Source organism: Trifolium pratense, linkage group LG7 (assembly GCF_020283565.1).
Source record: "Trifolium pratense cultivar HEN17-A07 linkage group LG7, ARS_RC_1.1, whole genome shotgun sequence".
Lineage (NCBI taxonomy): Eukaryota > Viridiplantae > Streptophyta > Magnoliopsida > Fabales > Fabaceae > Trifolium > Trifolium pratense.
Window position 1 is genome coordinate 19,580,612 of NC_060065.1, and position 27,043 is coordinate 19,607,654.

The 27,043-nt window shown below is 30.2% G+C and overlaps 1 protein-coding gene and 2 pseudogenes across 1 annotated transcript; all 3 read left to right on the forward strand.

Moving 5' to 3' along the window:
* Nucleotides 1-1,899: 1,899 nt before the first annotated feature.
* LOC123896012 (zinc finger protein WIP2-like) lies at nt 1,900-2,343 on the forward strand. Its single transcript, XM_045946470.1, has one exon. The coding sequence runs from the start codon at nt 1,900-1,902 to the stop codon at nt 2,341-2,343; it is 444 nt and encodes a 147-aa protein (XP_045802426.1).
* A 9,008-nt stretch (nt 2,344-11,351) lies between these two features.
* On the forward strand, nt 11,352-14,725 carry LOC123896013 (annotated as a pseudogene).
* Nucleotides 14,726-16,793: 2,068 nt separating this feature from the next.
* LOC123893830 lies at nt 16,794-26,758 on the forward strand (annotated as a pseudogene).
* Nucleotides 26,759-27,043: the final 285 nt, after the last annotated feature.

Sequence of the window (27,043 nt, forward strand, 5' to 3'; positions counted from 1 at the left end):
CTTGAGATTTTGAGCTTCCTCTATTGCAGTGACCTTAGGTCTCCAAGCAATAGGAAGACTTCTCAGAATCTTCTGAACATGGTCATAGGTGGAATAACTTCTCTTAAGAGCTTTAAGACCAGATACAAGGATTTGAAACCTTGTAAACATAGTCTCAATGTTTTCATCTTGTTGCATAGTGAATAGTTCATATTGCCTTATCAAGAGACTAGCCTTAGCCTCTTGAACCTTTTCATTACCGTCATAGGTAGCACACATAGAATCAAAGATAGATTTAGCAGTAGACTTGTCTTCAATTCTGACATAATCCTCATGTCTAATAGCACCAACAACAATGTCCTTTACTCTATGATGCTTAGTGTAGGTTTTTAAGTTAGCTGGTGTGAGTAACTTTCTATGCTCAATGGACAATCTTCCATGTTCATTTAAGTTTTCAAAAGTTACTCCCAGCTCAACCAAATCCCACAACTCATGATCAATAGCAGTAATATTGCTATACAGTCTTTCCTTCCACCACTCAAATAATGATGCATCACCATTGAATATAGGGGCTTTCCTGTTGCCACTATGTTCATGTGATTCATTACTTAAGTAGTCAAAACCAAAAGCATTTCTAGGACCACCAGCAGCACCACTGCCCTCACCAACTTCACCAGTTGTTCTAGTGCTATTATCGTCTCCTCCAGACATAGTGTTCTCACAAGATCTTTACTGTCTCACTGTTAAGTGAAAGTAACAGACCAGAGCTCTGATACCAATTGAAGGTGTGAAAACACAAGAAGGGGGGGTTGAATTGTGTTTTAGTCAAGTTTAAAACTTTTTCAAGTTCTTAACTTAACTACAACAGCAGCGGATAAATAACACAATAAAATACGTTGAGAGAGAGAGAGAGATCACACAAGCAATTTATACTGGTTCCTCTCACAAAACGAGAGTAGTCCAGTCCCCTTGCACTTCCAAGGGATTTCACTATAATCACACAAGATTACAACTGCTCAAGCACACAAGCAAGAGACTTCTCAACAATGCTCAAGCACACAAGCTTAAGACTTCACACTTAAGCACACAAGCTTAAGTTACCTCAAGTACTAGATATAATAAAGTAATGGAAAGTATACAACAGCTCTTAGTCAGAACCTAGGAGAACAAATACTAAATATTTGAACTAAAAGTGCAACAACACAGTTCAGAGGTTCAGAGCTTAGTATGAGGAATTCAGAGTTTGTTCGTGCGTGATAGTAATCCTTGATTAATTATTACAACTGATTCCTTTAGTATATATACGACTAGGAAAGAGTCGTTGCAAAGATGACAGTTGAAGTAGATAACCTTTTGTCTTCAAGCAGCCTGTCTTGATGCAGTTTGGTTGTATCCAAAACTAAGTAAGAGTTTCAGGTACTTTGACTACTGCAGAGAAGACTTTCCTTATTCAGCTAACACAACTGATGACCCACGTTCTCAAAAGAGAACAGACAGAAAGAGATTAGCTGTTCTGATCAGGGTTGAAAGGTCTTTTTCTTCATTGGTAGAAGAGTTGACTTGCAAAAGATAATCTTTACAAACTTCAAGAAGATCATCAGAGTTTGATGAAGCTAAGACCTTAAGAAGTTCTGAAGACTTCATCGTCTGAGAAGTACAACTTCTGAGTTACACGATCTTCTGAGTGCTTACAAACTTCTGAAGTCCTTATCTTCTGATCTTCAATCAGAGCTTAATTGACTCTAAGTCCTGCACACTTAAATTAAATTTTTAGTCATTCCAATTGTTTATTAATACTTTGTTATCATCAAAACCTTAATAGATTTAGGGGCAAACATTTTTAAATCACTTTTGTTCCAACAGCCCCTTCACCCTAATCATAATCAATACTCTTCTTCTCCTACTCAACAAACAAACAACATGTTTGATACTCAATCTCATAATCAACCCTCATCATCTTCCTTAACCATAAATCCTCCTTCTCCTCCTCTTAGAGAAGTTCTTCCTCTCATTAATAAATTAAGTCTCATAAATCATAATCATCAACAACAACAAAATGAACCCTCAAACACAACAATAGAACAAGAAGAATACAAAAGAGTATTGGAAAGGCATGGTGATGATGATGTTGGTGATGAAAGTGTTACTCTTTCCCTACAAATAGGGCTTCCTAGAATGAATAGTAGTTTTTCTTCTGATTTTGGATCAAAGATGGTCTCAAATTGTATAGAAATTGTTGAAAAAGAAGAAACTAATATGATTTCTGAAAACCTTTTAGATAAATTGAACAAGGGTCAGTATTGGATTCGAACACCTTCTCAAATTCTAATTGGTGCTACACAGTTCTCATGCCCTGTGTGTTAGAATTTCTACTAATTCATAAACGAAATTCTATCTTAAAACAGTGGAAACGAAATTGAATTTAATATCTGAAATACCTCCAGCCATTGCTTTTGCTTCAAACTTATTATTGCTTGAGAATTGCTCCTTTTAGGGATGTTGAAACTCTTTTAAACCCTCCACAGTCTCACTTTGATGGTGTAAGTTTTTGAAGGAGATTGTTAGGCTTAGGGAACCAAAACAAAGGTTGCCCTCTATTTATAATTTTTGTCCATCACAAAAATATTTTAAGTGCAATCATTATCTTTATGAGCGGTTACTATATTTGAGGGAAAGAAAAAAAACCACAATTTAGGCTTAATGGATAATTACCACAATGTGCACTTAATAGTAATTATCCCTTATTTAAATTAATAAATAAATAAAAGGAGATAAATCCAACACTGTGTGCTCTAAAACTTTCAACGGATACAACAATTTTAATATACTATTACTACCACATTTAGAATATTATGTTGATTCTGCGTTCAATTATTGTTTGTTTCTAAGGAATTTCACCATAGAAAGTACAAATCTATGAATAGTTGCTTCTAACTAAGCACCTGATTGAAAGGAGTTCCACCGTCAAAACAAAGATATGAATTGTCGACCAGTTAGGGAAAATCACAGTCCAGTGTAATTTTATTAAAAGTCTAAAGTGTAGCACCTTAGTCTTTGTCAAAATTGCAAAAAGTCCAAATTAGATGTTTTTTTTTGTTGTTGTTCTTAATTTTATATATCTGAACTAGAGTATTGTTTTATCTCAGATCTCAGACTCAGCAGTGCACTTTAAATAAGTTATGTTTTCTACAGAAAACAAAATAGAAACTATTCTTTCAACAAGCCTTAGGTTATTCTGCTTTTATGTCATCTAGAACACTGTTCTGCACTAGTACTACAAACCAATGAAGAAAAACAACTTACTCCAACTTAAATTTTTTTTTTGTTCTTAATTTCACATATCTGAACTTGAATATTATTTGATCTCAGACTCAACAATGCACTTTAAATAAGTTCTGTTTTCTACACAAACAAAAAATTAAACAAAAAACTTGAAACTATTCTTTCAACAAGCCTCTGATTATTCTGCTTTTATGTCATCTAGAACACTGTTCTACACTAGTACTACAAATCAATGAAGAAAAAAAGTTATTACTCCAACTTGGATGTTTTTATTGTTTCTCTTAATCTTATATATCTGAACCTGAGTACTATTTGATCTTATACTCAGCAGTACACTTTAAATAAGTTTTGTTTTCTACACACAAAAAAAAACTTGAAACTATTCTTTCAACAAGCCTTTGGTTATTCTGCTTTTATGTCATCTAGAACATTATTCTGCACTAGTACTACAAATCAATGAAGAAAAAAAATTATTACTCCAACTTAGATTTTGTTTTTGCTGTTGTTTTTAATTTCATATATCCGAACTTGAGTATTATTTGATCTCGGACTTTGCAGTGCACTTTAAATAAGTTATGTTTTCTACACAAAAAATACAAACAAAAAACATGAAACTATTCTCTCAACAAAAGTCTTTGATTATTTATGTCATCTAGAATACTTTTCTGCACTAGTACTACAAATCAATGAAGAAAAAAAAAATTATTACTCCAACTTAGATTTTTTGTTGTTGTTCTTAATTTCATATATCTGAACCTGACTATTATTTGATCTCAGACTCAGCAGTGCACTTTAAATAAGTTATGTTTTTTACAAAAAAAACTTGAAAAAACGAGTCTGATGATGTTGTGCGCCTATAACTACTCTAATCACATAAGCTACTTCTTATTAGAGGCTTGTATTGTATCAGACCAGCAATTTCTTGAACATTTTGTTGTAATAACATCAACACAAAGTAGTAGCCCCATCAACACAAAATTACCATAGTCAATTGTCATTGACTCCCACCCTCCAACTCTGCATTCAACAACTCTCATTTCCTTTCTATCACCCCAAACCAACTCACCATTGGGATAGAGATGACAATTGACAAAGTAGACAACTACATATCAATTTAATTTAAAGTAGAAAATTATTCAATTTATACTAAAAATCAATCAAGCAAGGCAAAGGACGGCGAAGACAAAAATGGCAAAGCAACAACGACATGATAAAACAACAAACAAACGAAAAAAGCAAAGGACAACGACGATGGAAGGACAGACACACAATAGAGATGAGATAAACAGCACTGTAGGCTTTGATTTGCAAAATTAACAAAACCCAATTGCAGAAACAGAAAAGGGGTGTTATTGTTGAGGTGTTCGATGGAAGATGAATGACGTGAGAGAGCGAAAAATAGAATTAAATTAAATAAAATTATATAATGCTAGCAACATTTTTGTGAGGAAACTTTCGTTGTAACCACCAGCATTTTCGTTTTGAATAAATTACACAATTTTAGGCTAGAAAATAGCAACAAACTCGTGGAACATTTTAGGCTAGAAAAAAGCAACAAACTCGTGAATAGAAACAATAAGGAAACAAAAATCAGCTACAACACTTAACATGATCTTAATTTCCCTTTCAACAAAACTTTGGTTTTTCACAGTGTAGAAATTTGTATTATTAATGTTACTATGAAAAAAATATACAATTATGGTAAAATCAAAACTACTTCTATAAAAAATACTTTACATGCACTTAGAACATCAAACTAAGCTCTTAATTCTTTTTTTGTTTTTTCCGTGCTTCTATTTTGTCTTATTCTTGTTTTCATTTCAGCATATTGTTTTGCAATAATAAAGATGTGCTGTGAAGCTTACATTTTCCTTATATGTGTATATGTGTAACATCAATCATTATGGTTGTTCTTTCTATATCCCTTTTGAATGGTGTTTTTTTTAAAAAAAAATTCTTCTTAATTTCATATATTTGAGACTCAACAATATGCACTTTAAATAAATAAGTTTTGTTTTCTGTTAAAAAATTGAAATTATTTTTCAAACAAGCCTTATATTATTTTGCTTTTATGTCCTCTACCTAAACCATTGTGCTACATCAGTACTATAAAACAATGAATAGAAATTATTAATCCTATTACTAACAATGTTTCTTCTTTCAAAATTCAGATTTTTATCATCAGAAAGACTGAAGTGGACTTCTAACATTTCCAAAGCACTCTCTTCTTATATAGCAATAGAAAACATAATAAAAATTTTTACATGCAAAATGATTTATATCATATTGATATACGCTCCGGCCCTCTATATATAAAAATATGTTACTCCAACTTCATTTTTTTTTTTTGTTGTTCTTAATTTCATATATCTGAACCTGAGTACTATTTGATCTCAAACTCAGCAATGCACTTTAAATAAGTTCTGCTTTCTACACATAGAAAAAAAAACAAACAAAAAACTTGAAACTATTCTTTCAACAAAAGCCTTTGATTATTCTGCTTTTATGTCATCTCGAATATTGTTCTACACCAGTATACTACAAATCAATAAAGAAAAAAAGTTATTACTCCAACTTAGATGTTTTTTTATTGTTATTAATTTCATATATCAGAACTAGAGTATTATTTGATCTCAGACTCAGAAGTGCAGTTTAAATAAGTTCATTTTTCTACACACAAAAAACAAAAAAAAAAAAAAAAAACAAACAAAAAACATGAAACTATTCTTTCAACAAAAGTCTCTGATTATTCTGCTTTTATGTCATCTAGAACACTGCTCTGCACTAGTACTACAAATAAATGAAGAAAAAAAATATTATTACTCCAACTTAGATGTTTTTTTGTTGTTTTCTTAATTTCATATATTTGAACCTGAGTACTATTTGATCTCAGACTCAGCAATGCACTTTAAATAAGTTATGTTTTCTACACACACAAAAAATAAATTGAAACTTTTTTTTCAACAAGCCTCTGGTTATTCTCCTTTTATGTCATCTAGAACACTTTTCTGCACTAGTACTACAAATAAATGAAGAAAAAAAAATTATTACACCAACTTAGATGTTTTTCTTTTTGTTCTTAATTTCATATATATGAATATGAGTATTATTTGATCTCAAACTCAGTGGTGCACTTTAAATAAGTTATGTTTTCTATACTGAAACAAAAACAAAAAAAAACTCGAAACTATTCTTTAACCAAAAGACTCTGATTATTCTGCTTTTATGTCATCTAGAACAATTTCTACATTAGTACTACAAATCAATGAAGCAAAAAAAGTTATTACTCTAACTTAGATTTTTTTTTTGTTCTTAATTTCATATATCTGAACCTGAGTACTATTTGATCTCAGTCTCAGCAGTGCACTATAAATAAGTTCTGTTTTCTACACACAAAAAAACTTGAAACTATTCTTTCAATAAGCCTCTTGTTATTCTGCTTTTATGTCATCTTGAACACTGTTCTACACTAGTACTAAAAATCAATGAAGAAATTAAATTATTATTCCAACTTAGATGTTTTTTTCTTTGTTGTAGTTCTTAATTTCAAATATCTGACTTGAGTATTATTTGATCTCAGCAGTGCACCTTAAATAAATTCTGTTTTAACATAAAAAATACAAACAAAAAACATGAAACTATTCTTTCAACAAAAGCCTTTGATTATTCTGCTTTTATATCATCTTTCTGCACTAGTACGACAAATCAATGAAGAAAAAAATTTATTACTACAACTTGGAAGTTTTTTTTTTTGTTGTACGTTGTTCATAATTTCATATATCTGAGTATTATTTTATCTCATACCCACCAATGCTCTTTTAATATGTTCTGTTTTCAACACACACAAAAAAAAAAAACAAAAAACTTGAAACTATTTTTTCAACAAAAGCCTCTGATTATTCTGCTTTTATGTCATCTAGAATATTGTTCTGCACCAGTACTACAAATCAATGAAGAAAAAAAGTTATTACTCCAACTTAGATGTTTTTTTTGTTGTTGTTCTTAATTTCATATATCTGAACTTGAGTATAATTTGATCTCAGGCTCAGCAATGCACTTTAAATAAGTTCTGTTTTCTACACACAAAAAAACAAACAAAAAACATAAAACTATTCTTTCAAAAAAGCATATGATTATTCTGCTTTTATCTCATCTAGAACACTATTCTGCACTAGTACTACAAATAAATGAAGCAAAAATATTATTACTCCAACTTAGATGTTTTTTTTTGTTGTTTTTCTTAATTTCATATATTTGAACCTGAGTACTATTTGATCTCAGACTCAGCAATGCACTTTAAATAAGTTCTGTTTTCTACACAAAAAAAAAACTTGAAACTATTTTTTCAACAAGCCTCTGGTTATTCTCCTTTTATGTCATCTAGAACACTTTTTTGCACTAGTACTTCAAATAAATGGAGAAAAAAAATTATTACTCAAACTTTGATTTTTTTTTGTTGTGCTTAATTTCATATCTGAACCAGAGTATTATTTGATCTCAAACTCAGTGGTGCACTTTAAATAAATTCTGTTTTCTACATTAAAACAAAAAACAAAAAACAAAAACTTCGAAACTATTCTTTAACCAAAAGCCTTTGATTATCCTGCTTTTATGTCATCTAGAACACTGTTCTACACTAGTACTACAAATTAATGAAAAATATTATTACTCCAAGTTAGATTTTTTTTTTGTTCTTAATTTCATGTATCTATATTTGAGTACTATTTGATCTCAGACTCAATAGTGCACTTTAAAAAACGATCATGCAAGGCAAAGGACAACGAAGACAAAAACGGAAAAGCAACAACGACAACAAGATAATACAGCAATGAAATGAAAAAAGAAAAGAACAACGACTTTGGAAGGACATACACATAATAGAGATGAGATGAACAACACTGTAGGCTTTGATTTGCAAAATTAACAAAACCCAATTGCAGAAATAAAAAAAGGGGTGTTGTTATTGAGGTGTTCGGTGGAAGATGAATGAGGTGAGAGAGCGAAAAATAAAATTAAATAAAAGAAAATTAAATAATGCAAGTGGTGACACTGACACAACATTCGCCTTTTTTTTCCATGAGGAAACTTTCGTTGTAACCACCAGCAGTTTCCTTTTAAATAAATTATACAATTTTAGGCTAGAAAATAGCAAGAAACTCGTGGAACATTTTAGGCTAGAAAAAAGCAACACACTCGTGAACAGAAACAATAAGGAAGCAAAAATCGGCTACAACACTTAACACGATCTTAATTTCCCTTTCAACAAAACTTTGTATTATTAATGTTACTATGGAAAAACATATACAATTATGGTAAAATCAAAACTACTTCTATAAAAAATACTTTACATGTACTTAGAACATAAAAACTAAGCTCTTAATTCTTTTTTTCCATGCTTCTATTTTGTCTTATTCTTGTTTTCATTTCAGCATATTGTTTTGCAATAATAAAAATGTGTTGTGAAGCTTACATTCTCCTTATATGTGTATACATGTAACATCAATCATTATGGTTGTTCTTTCTGTATCCCTTTTAAATGGTGTTTATTAATTTTTTTTTCTTCTTAATTTCATATCTGAGACTCAACAGTATTGTTCTGGATCGGCTAAAAGCCCAACTTACGAGAAGGCCCATCAAAATGGGGCAAAATTATGCACGTGGCAAACGACCACGGAAAGGACACACACGGGCACAAACTAAATGTGAAGAGCCTATAACCGTGCTCAAGTGCCCGTACGAAAGCACAATACAGGTGTTACCACTGGCTGATCCACTCCACATGGGGGACCCCACGGTATTGTAAACCCTAATATTCTCCCATATAAATACACTCATACATCAATCCCTAGGTATGACATTTTGCGCCTCCATTTACACTCTTTTAAAACCTCTTTCATATACCGACTTGAGCGTCAGAGTGCTAACATAACTGCAGGTACCCTTCCCCCTCCATTACAAAAGTTGGAATCGTCAAGCTCACCGCCATCATCGACACTCTACCGCTACTTTTGAGACATCACCATTCAGAAGTTGACGTTGCCAACTTACATCATTTCTAAGCAACCAGTTCAAGTATGCACTTTAAATAAATAAGTTTTGTTTTCAGTTAAAAACTTGAAATTATTTTTCAAACAAGCCTTCTATTATTTTGTTTTTATGTCCCCTACCTAAACCACTGTGCTGCATCAGTACTATAAATCAATGATTAGAAATTATTAATCCTATTACTAACAATGTTTCTTCTTTGAAAATTCAGATGTTTATTATCAGAAAGACTGAACTGAACTTCTAACATTTCCAAAGCACTCTCTTCTTATATAGTACTAGAAAACATAATAAAAAAAATTTACCTGCAAAAAGATTTATATCATATTGATATTCGCTCCGGTATTCTATATAACAAAACATTTAGTTTATAGATTCATTGTAGAATTGATATATTTAAATAATATTATAGTCTAGATACATCATTTTTATAATGAATGTAAAAAGTAAAAAAAAAATTATCTATAGGGCAAGAGAGGTACGAAGTAGAAAACATATTACAGATAGTTATGCATGTGATAAAATCATAGTCGAAAATAATTAAAGTATACTTTAGAAAACTTGTTTCATAGTTGAATAAATAAACCCTTTTGTAGAAATTGTTCAAAAACCTATTTTTTATTTTTCACTCTAAACTTTTCAGATTACCACGTAAATATGAATATGAAGCCAAAAATTAATGTTTGATTTGCTTTTGTAAATTTTCTGTTAATCATCATTAGATAGTTTCCTTAATAGTTACTTTGCCGGGACATATAGCAGAAGACAAGTGTTGTCCACGATGTTCAGACACTTGTCGTAACACTTGTCTTAACAGAAAGAACAATAAAGCAAGACATATAACATTAAATACAGATACTGAAAAAGCTTAAACAACACACCAGAATTGTTAACTCAGTTCAACATAACAGCTTACTCTGGGAGCATACCAAGCCAGGGATAAAGTCCACTAAATAGTATCAATTCGAAGACCACACATTTCCACTTGTTCATAGACCTATAAAATGCAAAACAAAGAAAATGAAGTAAAATAGCTTCAATACCTCGCCTAATAAACGAAATTTATTAAACAAAACTACCTATAAAAACATGCATATGGTGTCATCTAGCACCATATTAAAATAAGATGTGTGTTGTATAAACACAAAAAAGTTGGACAAAATACAACATATTTTTTCTCCACTCACGGCACGGATATCGAGGCGTGCAACAAATATTAAAAAAAGCAAAAAATGTAGTTTTGTTGTATTTTTGTTAAAAATTTATGTTTAAATAACATTTTTCAACCATGTACATTTCCTTCAATTTCTTATGACTTTTATCTAACGAGTATCCATAAAATATCTCATAGTATGTTGTAAATATTTTTAAAATTGTAAAATCAATAATTCCAATACTTTTATAGGTATCCACAAATATCTAAAAAATATTGATATCTGCACCGATAAAAATATTTCACCTTAGTCTTTGATAAAATTGCAAAAATTCATAACCCAAAACTATATATTTTTTTTGTGTAGTAGTCTATTCGCTATAAATTTCACCTTAAGGGTGCGTTTGATCTGCTAAAAAATAAGAGACTGGACAGGACAACTTCTGCTGTACTGTGTTTGATTTTTAAAACTATTCCTGGTACTGGACAAACTGGGGGCCAAGGGACAGGACAAAACTTGAAATTCTTGTCCCCCACATAACCACGGGACAACTTTTTGTCCTCAGCACAAGTTATCTAAAATACCAAAATAACCTTTTGTCTACCAAACATCGTACAACACAAAGTTTGTTCAATACCTTAAAACGTTTGTCTTGTGTTGTTCTGTCTTGTACTGTCCTGTACTGTTCTATCCAGTATTTATATTTTGCAGATCAAACGGACCGTAAAGGTAAATAAATGTAGTGTTTGGGTATCGAAACCCAACTTCTACATAATATATATTATATCCCATCAACTGAGTTAAGCTCATGATGACCTATTTAAAACTAATACCTCTATAAATCATAACCATATAGCCTTTACAACAACATCAAATTAAACATTGATCACTATGACAACAGATCCTCAATCTATCTTTTTTGATGAATGGTTCAACTTCATGCCCCTTCACCCTAATCATAATCAATACTCTTCTTCTTCTACTCAACAAACCAACATGTTTGATATTCAATCTCATAATCAACCCTCATCATCTGCCTTAACCATAAATCCTCCTTCTCCTCCTCTTAGAGAAGCTCTTCCTCTCATTAATAAATTAAGTCTCATAAATCATCATCAACAACAACAAAATGAACCCTCAAACACAACAATAGAACAACAAGAATACAAAAGAGTATTGGAAAGGCATGGTGATGATGATGTTGGTGATGAATGTGTTACTCTTTCCCTACAAATAGGGCTTCCTAGAATGAATAATAGTTCTTCTTCTAATTTTGGATCAAGGATGGTCTCAAATTGTATAGAAATGGCTGAAAAAGAAGCACCTAATATGATTTATGAAAACCCTTTAGATAAATTGAACAAGGGTCAGTATTGGATTCCAACACCTTCTTAAATTCTAATTGGTCCTACACAATTCCCATGTCATGTGTGCTCTAAAACTTTCACCAGATACAACGATCTTAAGGTACTATTACTATCACATTTAGCATATTATGTTGATTCTCAGTTCAATTATTGTTTGTTTCTAAAGCAATTTTCACCATAGAAAATACGAATCTATGAATAGTTGCTTCTAACTAAGCACCTGATTGAAAGGAGTTCCACCATCAAAACAAAGATATGAATTGTCGACCAGTTAGGCAAAATCACAGTTCTAGTGTAATTTTTTTTTTCTAACAAGCTTCCAGTATAATTTTATTAAAAGTCTAAAGTGTAGCACCTTAGTCTTTGTCAAAATTACAAAAATTCATAACCCAAAAATTCATAACCCATAACATCAACACAAACTCTATATTAGTAGTTCCCATCAACACAAAATAATTGTAGTCAATAGTCATTGACTCTCACTCGCCAACTTTGCATTCAACAACTCCCATTTCCTTTCTATCACCCCAACCCAACTCATCATTGGGATAGAGATGACAATTGACAAAGTAAACAATCACATATTAATTTAATTTAAAGTTGAAAATTATTCAATTTATACTAAAAATCGATCAAGCAAGGCAAAGGACAGCGAAGACAAAAACGGCAAAGCAACAACAACAACATGATAAAACAGCAAAGAAACGAAAAAAAGCAAAGAACAACGACGATGGAAGGACAGACACACAATAGAGATGAGATGAACAGCACTGTAGGCTTTGATTTGCAAAATTAACAAATCCAAATTACAGAAATAAAAAAGGGATGTTTATGTTGAGGTGTTCGGTGGAAGATGAATGAGGTGAGAGAGCGGAAAATAGAATTAAATAAAAGAAAATTAAATAATGCAAGTGGTGACACTGACACATCATGCGCTTTTTTTTTTTTGTGAGGAAACTTTCGTTGTAACCACCATCAATTTCATTTTGAATAAATTACACAATTTTAGGCTAGAAAATAGCAACAAACTCGTGGAACATTTTAGTCTAGAAAAAAACAACAAACTCGTGAACAGAAACAATAAGGAAACAAAAACCAGCTACAACACTTAACATGATCTTAATTTCCCTTTCAACAAAACTTTGGTTTTTCATAGTGTCCAAATTTGTATTATTAATGTTACTATGAAAAAACATATACAATTATGGTAAAATCAAAACTACTTCTATAAAAAATACTTTACATGCACTTAGAACATCAAAACTAAGCTCTTAATTCTTTTTTTCCATGCTTCTATTTTGTCTTATTCTTGTTTTCATTTCAGCATATTGTTTTGCAATAATAAAAATGTGTTGTGAAGCTTACATTCTCCTTATATGTGTATATGTGTAACATCAATCATTATGGTTGTTCTTTCTATATCTCTTTTAAATGGTGTTTTCTAATTATTTTTCTTCTTCTTAAATTTCATATCTGAGACCAACAGTATTGTTCTGGATCGGCTAAAAGCTCAGCTTACGAGAAGGCTCATCAAAATGGGGCAAAACTATGCACGTGGCAAACGACCACGGAAAGGACACAAACGAGCACGAACTAAAGGTGAAGAGCCTATAACCGTCCTATAGTGCCCGTACGAAAGGACAATACAAGTGTTATCTGTGGCTGATCCACTCCACATGGGAGACCCTACGATAAGGCATCACTACCTTCCCATAAGGCACGAACGAATATTCCCCCTTGGTCTTAACCAGACAAATAAAACCTGCAGAACAAAGGTACTACCGGCATCACTACCTTCCCATAAAAGGGGGAACCGATAAAAACGAATTGTGCTCACAAGTGCGGAAACATCCTGAGGAAAGCCCTCCGGAAACCATATGCAAAGATGGGAGCTTACTCCCACCAGAAAACATCTTACCCATGACGGGCCATTGTCACTCAAAACCGTGAAGAACAGGCAGATTACTCAGCTACCCTAAGCCCAAAAGCAAGGCGGAGCATACTGTCGTCCTAAATATCTATGGAAAGTCATCTTCATCAAATGTCTCCATAAAGCAGAGACACCTTATCAAACAAAAGGAGAGTCATTTAGCACGGGTTCACGTCAAATAGTCGACCCCGACATGAAACCTCCGTTCAAACCAAGCCTTGCCAAAGGGCGAGATAAGTATCTTTCCCTCCAACCTTTTCATTTCATTTATATTTCTTAAAATAATGTCGTTCTCATTTTTACTTTTCTTCTCAGGAATAAGGTGAATGGAGAAACAGTTCAACGGTTATACCACGCGCGATAAAAACGGATAAAGATAAGTATCCTTCTTCTCATGTTTTCATTTCTTCACTTAATTATGGCCGAAAACGAAGCACTCACTTATGATTCTTGTTTCTCTAGGAAACTGGCCTCCGGGTATACTACGATAAACCCTCTGGATGGACAAAAATCAACTCTTCACTATCCCGTAGCAAAGACTGGGAGGCAACTATTCTGGATCAGCTAAACGCCCAACTTACGAGAAGGCCCATAAAAATGGGGCAAAACTATGCACGTGGAAAACGATCACAGAAAGGACACAAACAGGCACGGACAAAAGGTGAAGAGCCTATAACCATCCTCAAGTGCCCGTACGAAAACACAATACAAGTGTTATCAGTGGCTAATCCACTCCACATGGGGGACCCCACGGTATTGTAAACCCTAATATTCTCCCATATAAATACACTCATATATCAATCCCTAGGTATGACATTTTGCGCCTCCATTTACACTCTTTTAAAACCTCTTTCATATAATGACTTTAGCGTTGGAGTGCTAACATGACTGTGGGTACCCTTCCCCTCCAATACAAAAGCCGAAATCGTCAAGCTCACCACCATCATCGAAACTCTACCGCTACCTGAGACGTGACCGTTCAGAAGTCGACGTTGTCAGCTCACATCATTTCTAAGCAACCAGTTCAAGTATGCACTTTAAATAAATAAGTTTTGTTTTCTGTTGAAAACTTGAAATTATTTTTCAAACAAGCCTTCTATTATTTTGTTTTATGTGCCCTACCTAAACCACTGTGCTGCATCAGTACTATAAATCAATGAATAGAAATTATTAATCCTATTACTAACAATGTTTTTTCTTTCAAAATTCAGATGTTTATTATCAGAAAGACTGAACTGAACTTCTAATATTTCCAAAGCACTCTCTTCTTATATAGTACTAGAAAACATAATAAACAAAATTTATCTGCAAAAAGATTTATATCATATTGATATTCGCCCTGGTATTCTATATAACAAAACATTTAGTTTATTGATTCATTGTAGAATTGATATATTTAAATAATATTATAGTCTAGATACATCATTTTTATAATGAATGTAAAAAGTGAAATTTTTCTTATATATAGGACAAGAGAGATAATAAAAAACATATTACAGATAGTTATGCATGTGATAAAATCATAGTCGGAAATAATTAAAGTATACTTAAGAAAACTTGTTTCATAGTTGAATAAATAAACCCTTTTGTAGAAATTGTGCAAAAACCTATTTTTTACTTTTCACTCTAAACTTTTCACTCTAAACTTTTCAAATTACCACGTAAATATGAATATGAAGTTGAAGCCCAAAAATTAATGTTTGATATGCTTTTGTAAATTTTCTGTTAATCATCATTAGATAGTTTCCTTAATAGTTACTTTGCCGGGACATATAGCAGAAGATAAGTGTTGTCCACGATGTTCAGACACTTGTCGTAACACTTGTCTTAACAGAAAGAACAATAAAGCAAGACATATAACATTAAATACAGATACTGAAAAAGCTTAAACAACACACCAGAATTGTTAACCCAGTTCAACATAACAGCTTACTCTGGGAGCATACCAAGCCAGGGATAAAGTCCACTAAATAGTATCAATTCGAAGACCACACATTTCCACTTGTTCATAGACCTATAAAATGCAAAACAAAGAAAATGAAGTAAAATAGCTTCAATACCTCGCCTAATAAACGAAATTTATTAAACAAAACTACCTATAAAAACATGCATATGGTGTCATCTAGCACCATATTAAAATAAGAGGTGTGTTGTATAAACACAAAAAAGTTGGACAAAATACAACATATTTTTTCTCCACTCACGGCACGGATATCGAGGCGTGCAACAAATATTAAAAAAAGCAAAAAATGTAGTTTTGTTGTATTTTTGTTAAAAATTTATGTTTAAATAACATTTTTCAACCATGTACATTTCCTTCAATTTCTTACGACTTTTATCTAACGAGTATCCATAAAATATCTCATAGTATGTTGTAAATATTTTTAAAATTGTAAAATCAATAATTCCAATACTTTTATAGGTATCCACAAATATCTAAAAAATATTGATATCTGCACCGATAAAAATATTTCCTTACTTTTAGAGTATCCAGACATATTAGTAAGTACTACTAAAATTCCGTTTCAAAATATAAAATCTTTTTCATAAAAGTACAACAATTAAGAAAAATAGATTTTGTATTTAATTTATTAATAATGTACAATTTCTTTCAAAAATTATTCTTCAATTAAGAAAAAGAGTGAAATGATAATCTTTTATTTTTCTTAATTTAATTAGGGGTATTTTTGTGTAAATTTAATCAATCAACCATAAACTTTAAAAAATTTCTTATAATATTGGATATGATCTCGATCCCCTCCTGTTGTCCATGGTGTCATTTTCTCAACTGTCCACTCATGTTTTTTCTCCCTCTTTAAAACTGTATTTTTTTTTTTGTGTAGTAGTCAATTCGCTAAAAATTTCACCTTAAAGATGAATAAGTGTAGTGTTCGGGTATCGAACCCCTGCTTCTACATAATATAATATATGTTACATTCCATCAACTGAGCTAAGCTCACGATGAGCTATTTAAAACTAATACCTCTATAAATCATAACCATATAGCCTTTACAACAACATCAAACATTGATCACTATGACAGATCCTCAATCTATCTTTTCTGATGAATGGTTCAACTTCATGCACCTCACCCTAATCATAATCAATACTCTTCTTCTTCTACTCAACAAACCAACAATATGTTTGATATTCAATCTCATAATCAACCCTTATCATCTTCCTTAACCATAAATCCTCCTTCTCCTCCTCTTAGAGAAGCTCTTCCTCTCATTAACAAATTAAGTCTCATAAATCATAATCATCAACAACAACAAAATGAACCCTCAAACACAACAATAGAACAAGAAGAATACAAAAGAGTATTGGAAAGGCATGGTGATGAAAGTAATACTCTTTCCCTACAAATAGGGCTTCCTAGAATAAATAGTAGTTCTTCTTCTAATTTTGGATCAAGGATGGTCTCAAACTGTATAGAAATGGCTGAAAAAGAAGCACCTAATATGATTTATGAAAAGCCTTTAGATAAATTGAACAAGGGTCAGTATTGGATTCCAACACCTTCTCAAATTCTAATTGGTCCTACACAATTCTCATGTCTTGTGTGCTCTAAAACTTTCACCAGATACAACAATCTTAAGGTACTATTACTACCACATTTAGCATATTATATTGATTCTGCGTTCAATTATTGTTTGTTTCTAAAGCAATTTTCACCATAGAAAATACAAATCTATGGAATAGTTGCTTCTAACTAAGCACCTGATTGAAAGAGTTCCACCATCAAAACAAAGATATGAATTGTCGACCAGTTAGGCAAAATCACAGTTCTAGTGTAATTTTTTTTTTTTAACAAGCTTCCGGTGCAATTTTATTAAAAGTCTAAACTGTAGCACCTTAGTCTTTGTCAAAATTGCAAAAATTCATAACCCAAAACATGCACTTAGATCTTCTAAAATTTGAGCTTATTTTTTTCATTAATAAATATTTGTTGTGAAGTTTATTTTCTTAATATATGTATATACATGTGTAACTGTTACCCCGTACCAGTACTGGATTCCGGTACCGTACCTGTACCCGGGCAACATAAGTGTAACATCAATCATTATGGTTGTTTTTTCTATATCCTTTTGCATGGTGTTTTTTTATTTTTTTCTTCTTAATTTCATATATCTGAACCTGAGTACTATTTAATCTCAGACTCAGCAGTGTACTATAAATAAGTTATGTTTTCTAAATAAAAAACTTAAACTATTCTTTCAACAAGCCTTTGATTATTCTGCTTTTATGTCATTTAGAACATTGTTCTTTCATCTAGAATTCTCTATTACTAATAATTTTTTTTTTCAGAATTTAGATATTTCTTATCTGAAAAATTGATCTGAAATTCAAACTTTTTCAAATCACTTTCTATACGGTACTTAGTAAACATATTTTTTTTTAACTGCTAAAAGATTTATACTATATTACTAATAGTTATGTGTGATAAAATCACCGTTGGAAATAATTGAAGTATACATGGTTGAAAAAGCTTATTTCATAGTTGAACAAATAAACCCTTTCGTAAAAATTGTTCAAACCTGTTTATTATTTTTCAATCTAAACTTTCCAAATTACCACATAAATATGAAGGAGAAGCCAAAAATTAATACTTGGTTTGCTTTTGTGAATCATCAGATAGTTGCAATATGAAGGAGAACACTTCTTTTTCTTTTTTTTTTTTTTTGAACGGCCAAAACGTTATTTATAAGCTCAAACAAACATAAGGGATTTTGAATAAATTACACAATTTTAGGCTAGAAAATAGCAACAACTGGAAGATTTTAGACTAGAAAAAAGCAACAAACTGTGGAACAAAAACAAGGCAGAAACAATAAGGAAATAAAAATCAGCTACAACACTTAAGTTAATTTTTTTTTTCTTTCCTTCTATTTTGTCTTGTTCTTGTTTTCATTTCAGCTTATTGTTTTGCAATAATAAAGATGTGTCGTGAAGCTTACTTTCTCGTCATTCATATGTTTATATATGTAACATCAATCATTATGGTTCTTCTTTCTACATCCCTTTTGTATGGGTATATTTTTATATTTTTTTCTTCTTAATTTCATATTTCTACAGCACTTTAAACATATAAGTTCTTTATTCTATTAAAAACTTGAAATTATTCTTCCAACAACTCTTCTATTATTATGCTTTTATGTCACCTGCCTAAATCACTGTGCTACATCAGTACTGTAAATCAATGAAAAGAAATTATCAATCCTGTTACTAACAATGTTTCTTCTTTCAAAATTCAGATGTTTATCATCAGAAAGACTGAACTGAACTTTCAACTATTATATAGTACGAGAAAACATAATTTTTTTTACCTGCAAAAAGATTTATATCATATTGATATTAGCTATTGTAGAATTACATTAGAGATTCTTTATTTTATTTATTTGTAACAGTTTAGTCTTTATCTTTCTTTTTTGGTAACATATAGGTCCTTTATCTCTTATAATTCGCACATATAAGTCATTTCTCTATTTTTTATTAAGAAAACTAGTTTAAAGACTCGTGCATATATAATGCGTTGTATTATTAATATTACTTTACATGATAATAATATAACTAGTTTAAAGACTCATGCAATCGCACGGGTCCGTTGATTTTTATTCGATATTTCAGTTTGTCACTATATTAATGTAGCAAAATTATTTTAAATTAAATATTTAAAAATTTGTTATATAATATTGTTAAAATATAAGTGGAATTATTGTGTTAATTAATTTTTGTAAATTTATTTATTCAACTTTTTATATTTTAGTGACAAATAATGGTCCAGTGTATATTTTAATTAAAAATTAGAAATTTTATTAGGAATATTTAGGATAATTTAGTAAGTTTGATAATAACTAAATTTATTATATTATTATTAATTATTGTTTTTTTTCCCTACTTTTAGGTATAAATTGTTATGTTTTGTTCGTATCTATAATCTATTTTCTTTCTATTTTTAAGCATATCATCTTTCTACATTTTTTTTGTATACTTATTTGAGTGAAATTACAATGAAGGATACAAAACTTGCAACGTGGTTAAACGTAATAAGGATAAATTAGAAACTTTGGTTGTAATCTGTTTTTTTTTTTTTTGTTAGAAGAGAGAAAAGTAAAAACAAAAGGAAAACTACTCTCTAACAAAAGCCACACCCGATGCATCAGCAAAGAGATGGGGAGACGACTCAGAATGAGGCACAACAAGCTTCACAAGGGGAGAGATAGTGTTAGCTCCCATTTTAGCCAGCATATCAGCACACGCGTTCCCTTCCCAAAGCGTGTGATTAATAACAACATTCCAGTCTCTATTTAGAAGCTGACGGATGCTAAAGATCTCATTCGCAAATTTATGATGTGGTGAGACCCCATTTTTTACAAGAGTAACTGCTTGTAGGGAATCCGAAAAGCAAATGACATGTTTGAATCCTTTATCCCAACATAAACCTATATTTTAATATATTAGTAATAGATAATTTAAAACAAAAAAAAATTAAAAAAAAAATACAATTTTTGTTAAATCACTACTAGTACTAGAACAATAAAACTTGTCACGTAATTCATGGAAAAAAAAAAAAAAAAATTCATCACCATTTTTTCCGGAAAAATTCATCACCATTTTTTTTTCCGGAAAAATTCATCACTTACCTACTTCTCTAATAATCTACTTCTCTAATATAATAAGGTCTCGTTAGGTCCTATTTATTTTTTACTTTTCTACTTCTCCTTAAGGGTCCGATTGGTTCGAGGTAGATGAATGAGAATGAAGGAGATGTGAGGGGGATAATCTTGACAAAAAAAGATTTATTTTTATTAAATCATTTTTTCAGAAGAAAAAAAAATGTTTTTTATTCTTAAAAAAAACAAAATTTAAAAACAAATTTTTTTAAAATATTCCCTCACAATTTAAAATGTTCTATGAATTTAAAATATTCTTTTTGTCAATTTCAAACATTTTTTTAACCAATCAAATCTCTCTAATAATTGATAAATCAAAAATAAATTAAATCATAATCTCTCTAATAATTGAGATTTTTTATTTTTGTTTTTAAATTTTTTTTTCAAGAATAAAAAACTTTTTTTTTAAAAAAAAATGATTTAATAAAAAAAACTTCTTGCTATTGTGTACGTTGTGCAAAAATCTTATCTTTCTCATGCTCCTTTCATCATCAAAACAGATCAAAAATCTATATAAAATATATGTTGGATCAGAAACTCCACACTCCATTTCAACAAGTTTGGGTGGCTAAGCTACTTGGTTTTGATTTTGTGATTCAATACAAGGAGGGGTCTTCCAATGTAGTTGCTGATGCTTTATCTAGAAAAGTGGGTGCCTAATTACTAGCTTTAATGTTGACTAATGAAGTAAAATAGTTTCAATAACTCGTCTAATAAACGAAATTTATTAAACAAAACTACCGATAAAAACATGCATACGGTGTCATCTAGCACCATCTTAAAATAAGAGGCGTGTTATATAAACACAAAAAAGTTTGACAAAAATACAACACATTTTTTCTCCACTCACAACATGGATATCGAGGCGTGCAACAAATATTAAAAAAAACAAAAAGTCTAGTTTTGTTGTATTTTTGTTAAAATTTTGTTTTTAAATAACATTTTTCAACCATGTACATTTCCTTCAATTTCTCACGACTTTTATCTCACGAGTATCCATAAAATATCTCATAGTATGTTGTAAATATTTTTAAAATTGTAAAATAAATAATTCCAATACTTTTATAGGTATCCACAAATGTCTAAAAAATATTGATATCCGCGCCGATAAAATATTTCCTTAATTTTAGAGTATCCAGACATATTAGTAAGTACTACTAAAATTCCGTTTCAAAATATAAAATCTTTTTCATAAAAGTACAACAATTAAGATAAATAAATTTTGTATTAAATTTATTAATAATGTACAATTTCTTTCAAAAATTAGTCTTCAATTAAGAAAAAGAGTGAAATGATAATCTTTTATTTTTTTCATTTAATTAGGGGTATTTTTGTGTAAATTTAATCAATCAACCATAAACTTTAAAAAATTTCTTATAATATTGGACATGATCTCGATCCCCTCCTGTTGTCCATGGTGCCATTATCTCAACTGTCCAGCCATGTTTTTTCTCCCTCTTTAAAACTGTTTTTTATTTTTTTTGTGTAGTTGTCTATTCGCTATAAATTTCACTTTAAAGGTAAATAAATATAGTGTTTGGGTATTGAACCCCAGCTTCTACATAATATATTTTTATATCCCATCAACTGAGTTAAGCTCACAATGACTTATTTAAAACTAATACCTCTATAAATCATAACCATGTAGCCTTTACAACAACATCAAATTAAACACTATGACAGAACCTCAATCTATCTTTTTTGATGAATGGTTCAACTTCATGCACCTTCACCCTAATCATAATCAATACTCTTCTTCTTCTACTCAACAAACCAACAACATGTTTGATATTCAATTTCATAATCAACCCTCATCATCTTCCTTAACCATAAATCCTCCTTCTCCTCCTCTTAGAGAAGCTCTTCCTCTCATTAACAAATTAAGTCTCATAAATCATCATCAACAACAACAAAATGAACCCTCAAACACAACAATAGAACAAGAAGAATACGAAAGAGTATTGGAAAGGCATGGTGATGATGATGTTGGTGATGAAAGTGTTACTCTTTCCCTACAAATAGGGCTTCCTAGAATGAATAGTAGTTCTTCTTCTAATTTTGGATCAAGGATGGTCTCAAATTGTAAAGAAATGGCTGAAAACGAAGCACCTAATATGATTTATGAAAACCCTTTAGATAAATTGAACAAGGTTCGGTATTGGATTCCAACACCTTCTCAAATTTTAATTGGTCTTACACAATTCTCATGTCATGTGTGCTCTAAAACTTTCACCAGATACAACAATCTTAAGGTACTATTATTATCACATTTAGCATATTATGTTGATTCTGCGTTCAATTATTGTTTGTTTCTAAAGCAATTTTCACCATAGAAAATATGAATCTATGAATACTTGCTTCTAACTAAGCACCTGATTGAAAGGAGTTCCACCGTTAAAACAAAGATATGAATTGTCGACCAGTTAGGCAAAATCACAGTTTCAGTGTAATTTTTTTTTTTTTTTTTATTAAAAGTCTAAAGTGTAGCACCTTAGTCTTTGTCAAAATTGAAAAAATTCATAACCCAAAACATGCACTTATATCGTGAAATCTAAGCTTTAAATTTATTTTTTCTTTGCTTCTATTTTATCTTGTTCTCATTATTGTTCTTTCTATATCCTTTTGCATGGTGTTTTTTGATTTTTTTCCTTCTTTTTTTTTGGAAAAGGCTGATTTTTTTTTCTCTTAATTTTTATATCTGAACCTGAGTACTATTTGATCTCAACTCAGCAGTGTACTTTTATTCTAAATAAAAAAAAATCAAAAATTTAAACTATTCTTTCAACAAGCCTTTGATTATTCTGCTTTTATGTCATTTAGAACACTGTTCTTTCATCTAGAATACTCTATTACTAACAATGTTTTTTTTTCTTTCAAAATTTAGATGTTTCTTAGTAAACACATACGGTACTTAGTAAACATATTTTTTTTAACTGCTAAAAGATTTATATACTATATTACTAATAGTTATGTGTGATAAAATCGCAGTTGGAAATAATTGAAGTATATATGGTTGAAAAGGCTTATTTCATAGTTGAACAAATAAACCCTTTTGTATAAATATGAAGAAGCCAAAAATTAATACTTGGTTTGCTTTTGTGAATCATCAGATAGTTCCAATATGAAGGAGAACACTTCTTTTTCTTTTTTTTTTTTTTGAACATCCAAAACGTTATTTATAAGCTCAAACAAACATAAGGGATTTTGAATAAATTACACAATTTTAGGCTAGAAAATAGCAACAAACTCCTGGAAGATTTTATACTAGAAAAAAGCAACAAACTCGTGGAACAAAAACAAGGTAGAAACAATAAGGAAACAAAAACCAGCTACAACACTTAAGTTAATTTTTATTTTCCTTCCTTCTATTTTTTCTTGTTCTTGTTTTCATTTCGGCTTATTGTTTTGCAATAATAAAGATGTGTCGTGAAGCTTACTTTCTCGTCATTCATATGTTTATACATGTAACATCAATCAGTATGGTTCTCCTTTCTACATCCCTTTTCTATGGTTTTTTTTTAATATTTTTTTCCTCTTAATTTCATATTTCTGCATTCTGCACTTTAAATATATAAGTTCTGTTTTCTATTAAAAACTTGAAATTATTCTTCCAACAACTCTTCTATTATTATGCTTTTATGTCACCTACCTAAACCACTGTGCTATATCAGTACTGTAAATCAATGAAAAGAAATTATCAATCCTGTTACCAACAATGTTTCTTCTTTCAAAATTCAGATGTTTATCATCAGAAGACTGAACTGAACTTTCAACTTTTCCAAAGCACTCTCTTATTATACAGTACTAGAAAACATAATTATTTTTTTTACCTGCAAAAAGATTTATATCATATTGATATTCATTATTGTAGAATTAATATATTTAGATAATATTACAGTTTAGATACATCATTTCTATAATAAATGTAAAAAATAAAAGTTTTCATATTTAGGACTAAAGGGATAGTAGAAAACATATTACTGATAGTTATGCCTGTGATAAAATCATAGTCGGAAATAATTAAATTATACTTAAGTAGGGGTGTGCAAAAAATTTGGCTATCCTTAACCAAATTACTAACCAATTCATATTTTGCAAAATCCATTTAAAAAAAACCACACCACTCCAATAAAAAAATACCAATTATAAACCATAACCACATTTTGTAATTTGATTTGAAATTGGTTTGAAAATTTAGGCCCAATAGCTAATTCAGGCTCAATCTTCAATTTTTTAAAATTCTTTATTATATAATAAAATAATTAATTAAAAGAGGGGGTGGAGGACCGGTGGTCTACCGGTGGTCAACGCCGGACCACCGGCGGCCGGCGCAGCGGCGCTCCGACCGGGACGGTGGCCGGCAGCGGTTTTCCGGCGGACCTCCGGCAACTTTCACGGCGGTCGGTGGTGGTGCTCCGGCGGCCGGCCACCGCCAACCACCCATACTATTTTATTATTATTTTATTTTAAAAATCAGATTTTTAATAATTATTTTAAAAATAATTAAAAAATCAGTTTTTAATGTTTTTAGTTTTTAAAAATAATTAAAAAATTCTGTTTTTTTTTAAATAATTAAAAAATCAGTTTTTAATGTTTTTAGTTTTTCAAAAATTTAGTATTTTAATTATTTTCCTATTTATTAGTTTTTTTTGTATTTAAAAATCAGATTTTTTAATTTTAAAAATTACTCTTTTTTTAAATAATAAAAAATATTTTTAAAACAATATAAAAAACAAGTTTTCGGCTAAGTAAAAAATAATTTGGGTTTAAAAAAAATATTTTGTGGGTTGATTATAAACCAATTCAATCATAAAATTAATGAAAAATTATGTTTTTAAAATAATTAATAAATCTATTTTTTTTAATCAACTAATAAAAAAAATTAGTTTAAGTAAAAAACCTATTTAAAATTGGATCTTGTGAATAACTTAAATTTTATTACAAACCGGTTATAAATTGGTTCGATCCGGTTAATAACCAAATCCAAATTAGTTTAAAAAAATAACCGATTTGTTATTGAAATGGTTTTGGTTTAGAATCAAAACCATCAATTAGGTGTGGTGTGGTGTGGTTTCCAAACCATACACACCCCTATACTTAAGAAACTTGTTTCATAGTTGAATAACTAAACCCTTTTGTAGAAATTGTGCAAAAACCTATTTTTTATTTTTCACTCTAAACTTTTCAAATTACCACGTTAATATGAATATGAAGTTGAAGCCAAAAATTAATACTCCCTCCGGTCCTTTTTATAAGGAACAATTTGAAAAAATCACACAGACCAAGGAATCATATTTAACATAATTATTTTCATTTAATACTCTTATAAATTTAAATTTATTCCATATATACCCTTATTTAATTACTCTTTATTCAACTAATTTACTTATTTTTAAATTCTCTCTCATAATAAATAAGGGCATAAGTGAAATTGAACATTTAAAACATTTGAAAATTGGTCAAAGTTTCTTATAAAAAGGACCAAATTTTTTGCCCTAAGTGTTCCTTATAAAAAGGACCGGAGGGAGTATTTGATTTCCATAATAGTTACTTTGTCGGGACTCGGGAGATAAAGATTGATTGGTGGTTAGAGTGGATGGGTTCAATTTCTACCCAACAAAACATAATTTTCAGGCACTAATTATATGCATCTTATGTGTATGTTCAATAAAATTCAAATATACACTTAACTCAGTTGGTAGACATTGCAATATACATGCATCTTATGAAAATTTGGTCACATAAATTAGAGACAAAAAAAAAAAATCCATCACTAATTTCATTGTTTAATTTTGCTAGGAAAAAAAATTAAAGAGAGGTTTTATTTTTCAATCACTGATTTTTTTTCATTAATTTTTTTTTAGTAGCTAATTAAAGGGTGTTAATTTCTTTAATTTATTTATGGATATTCAGATGCATATGTGGGGACATGGACCTCAATACAGAATAGTAGCAGATTCTCTAAAAGGAACACAACCAACAGCAATGTTAAGGCTTCCATGTTTTTGTTGTGTACAAGGTTGCAAATACAACATTGATCACCTTAGAGCAAAGCATCTTAAAGATTTTAGATCTCTTCAAACACATTATAAGAGAATGCATTGTATTAAACCTTATCTGTGTAGAAAATGTGGCAAATCATTTTCAGTGAAAGGTGATTGGAAATTACATGAGAAGGATTGTGGCAAACTATGGTCTTGTTTATGTGGTTTAGATTTTAAAAATAAATGGTCTATTAAAGATCATCTTAAAGCCTTTGGTTATGGTCATGATTGCTTGCATGAAGAAGATGCAGCTGGTTCCACGAAGTTAAATGTGAAAAGTTGAGATGATGAATTCCAGGAAGTGCTGATAGAGCCTGAAATAATAATTTAAGAAAATATAATAATGTTATATATAATTAAGTGTCAGCGTTATATATAATTATGTTGTGTTTTTGGTTCTGTTTCTTGTTTATACTTTATGATGTAGTACCGATCAATTTCTATATATTCTGGTCCTTAATTATTAGAAGTTTATTTTTTTAGATTCAAAAAATGTTTGATGTATTTAGTTTATAATATGTATCAAATACATCTAATATGAATCTAAAAAGTAAACATTTTCTTAAAA

Excerpts from the sequence above, each read along its gene's own strand:
- LOC123896012 (XM_045946470.1), top strand. The coding sequence starts at position 1,900 with ATGTTTGATACTCAATCTCATAATCAACCCTCATCATCTTCCTTAACC.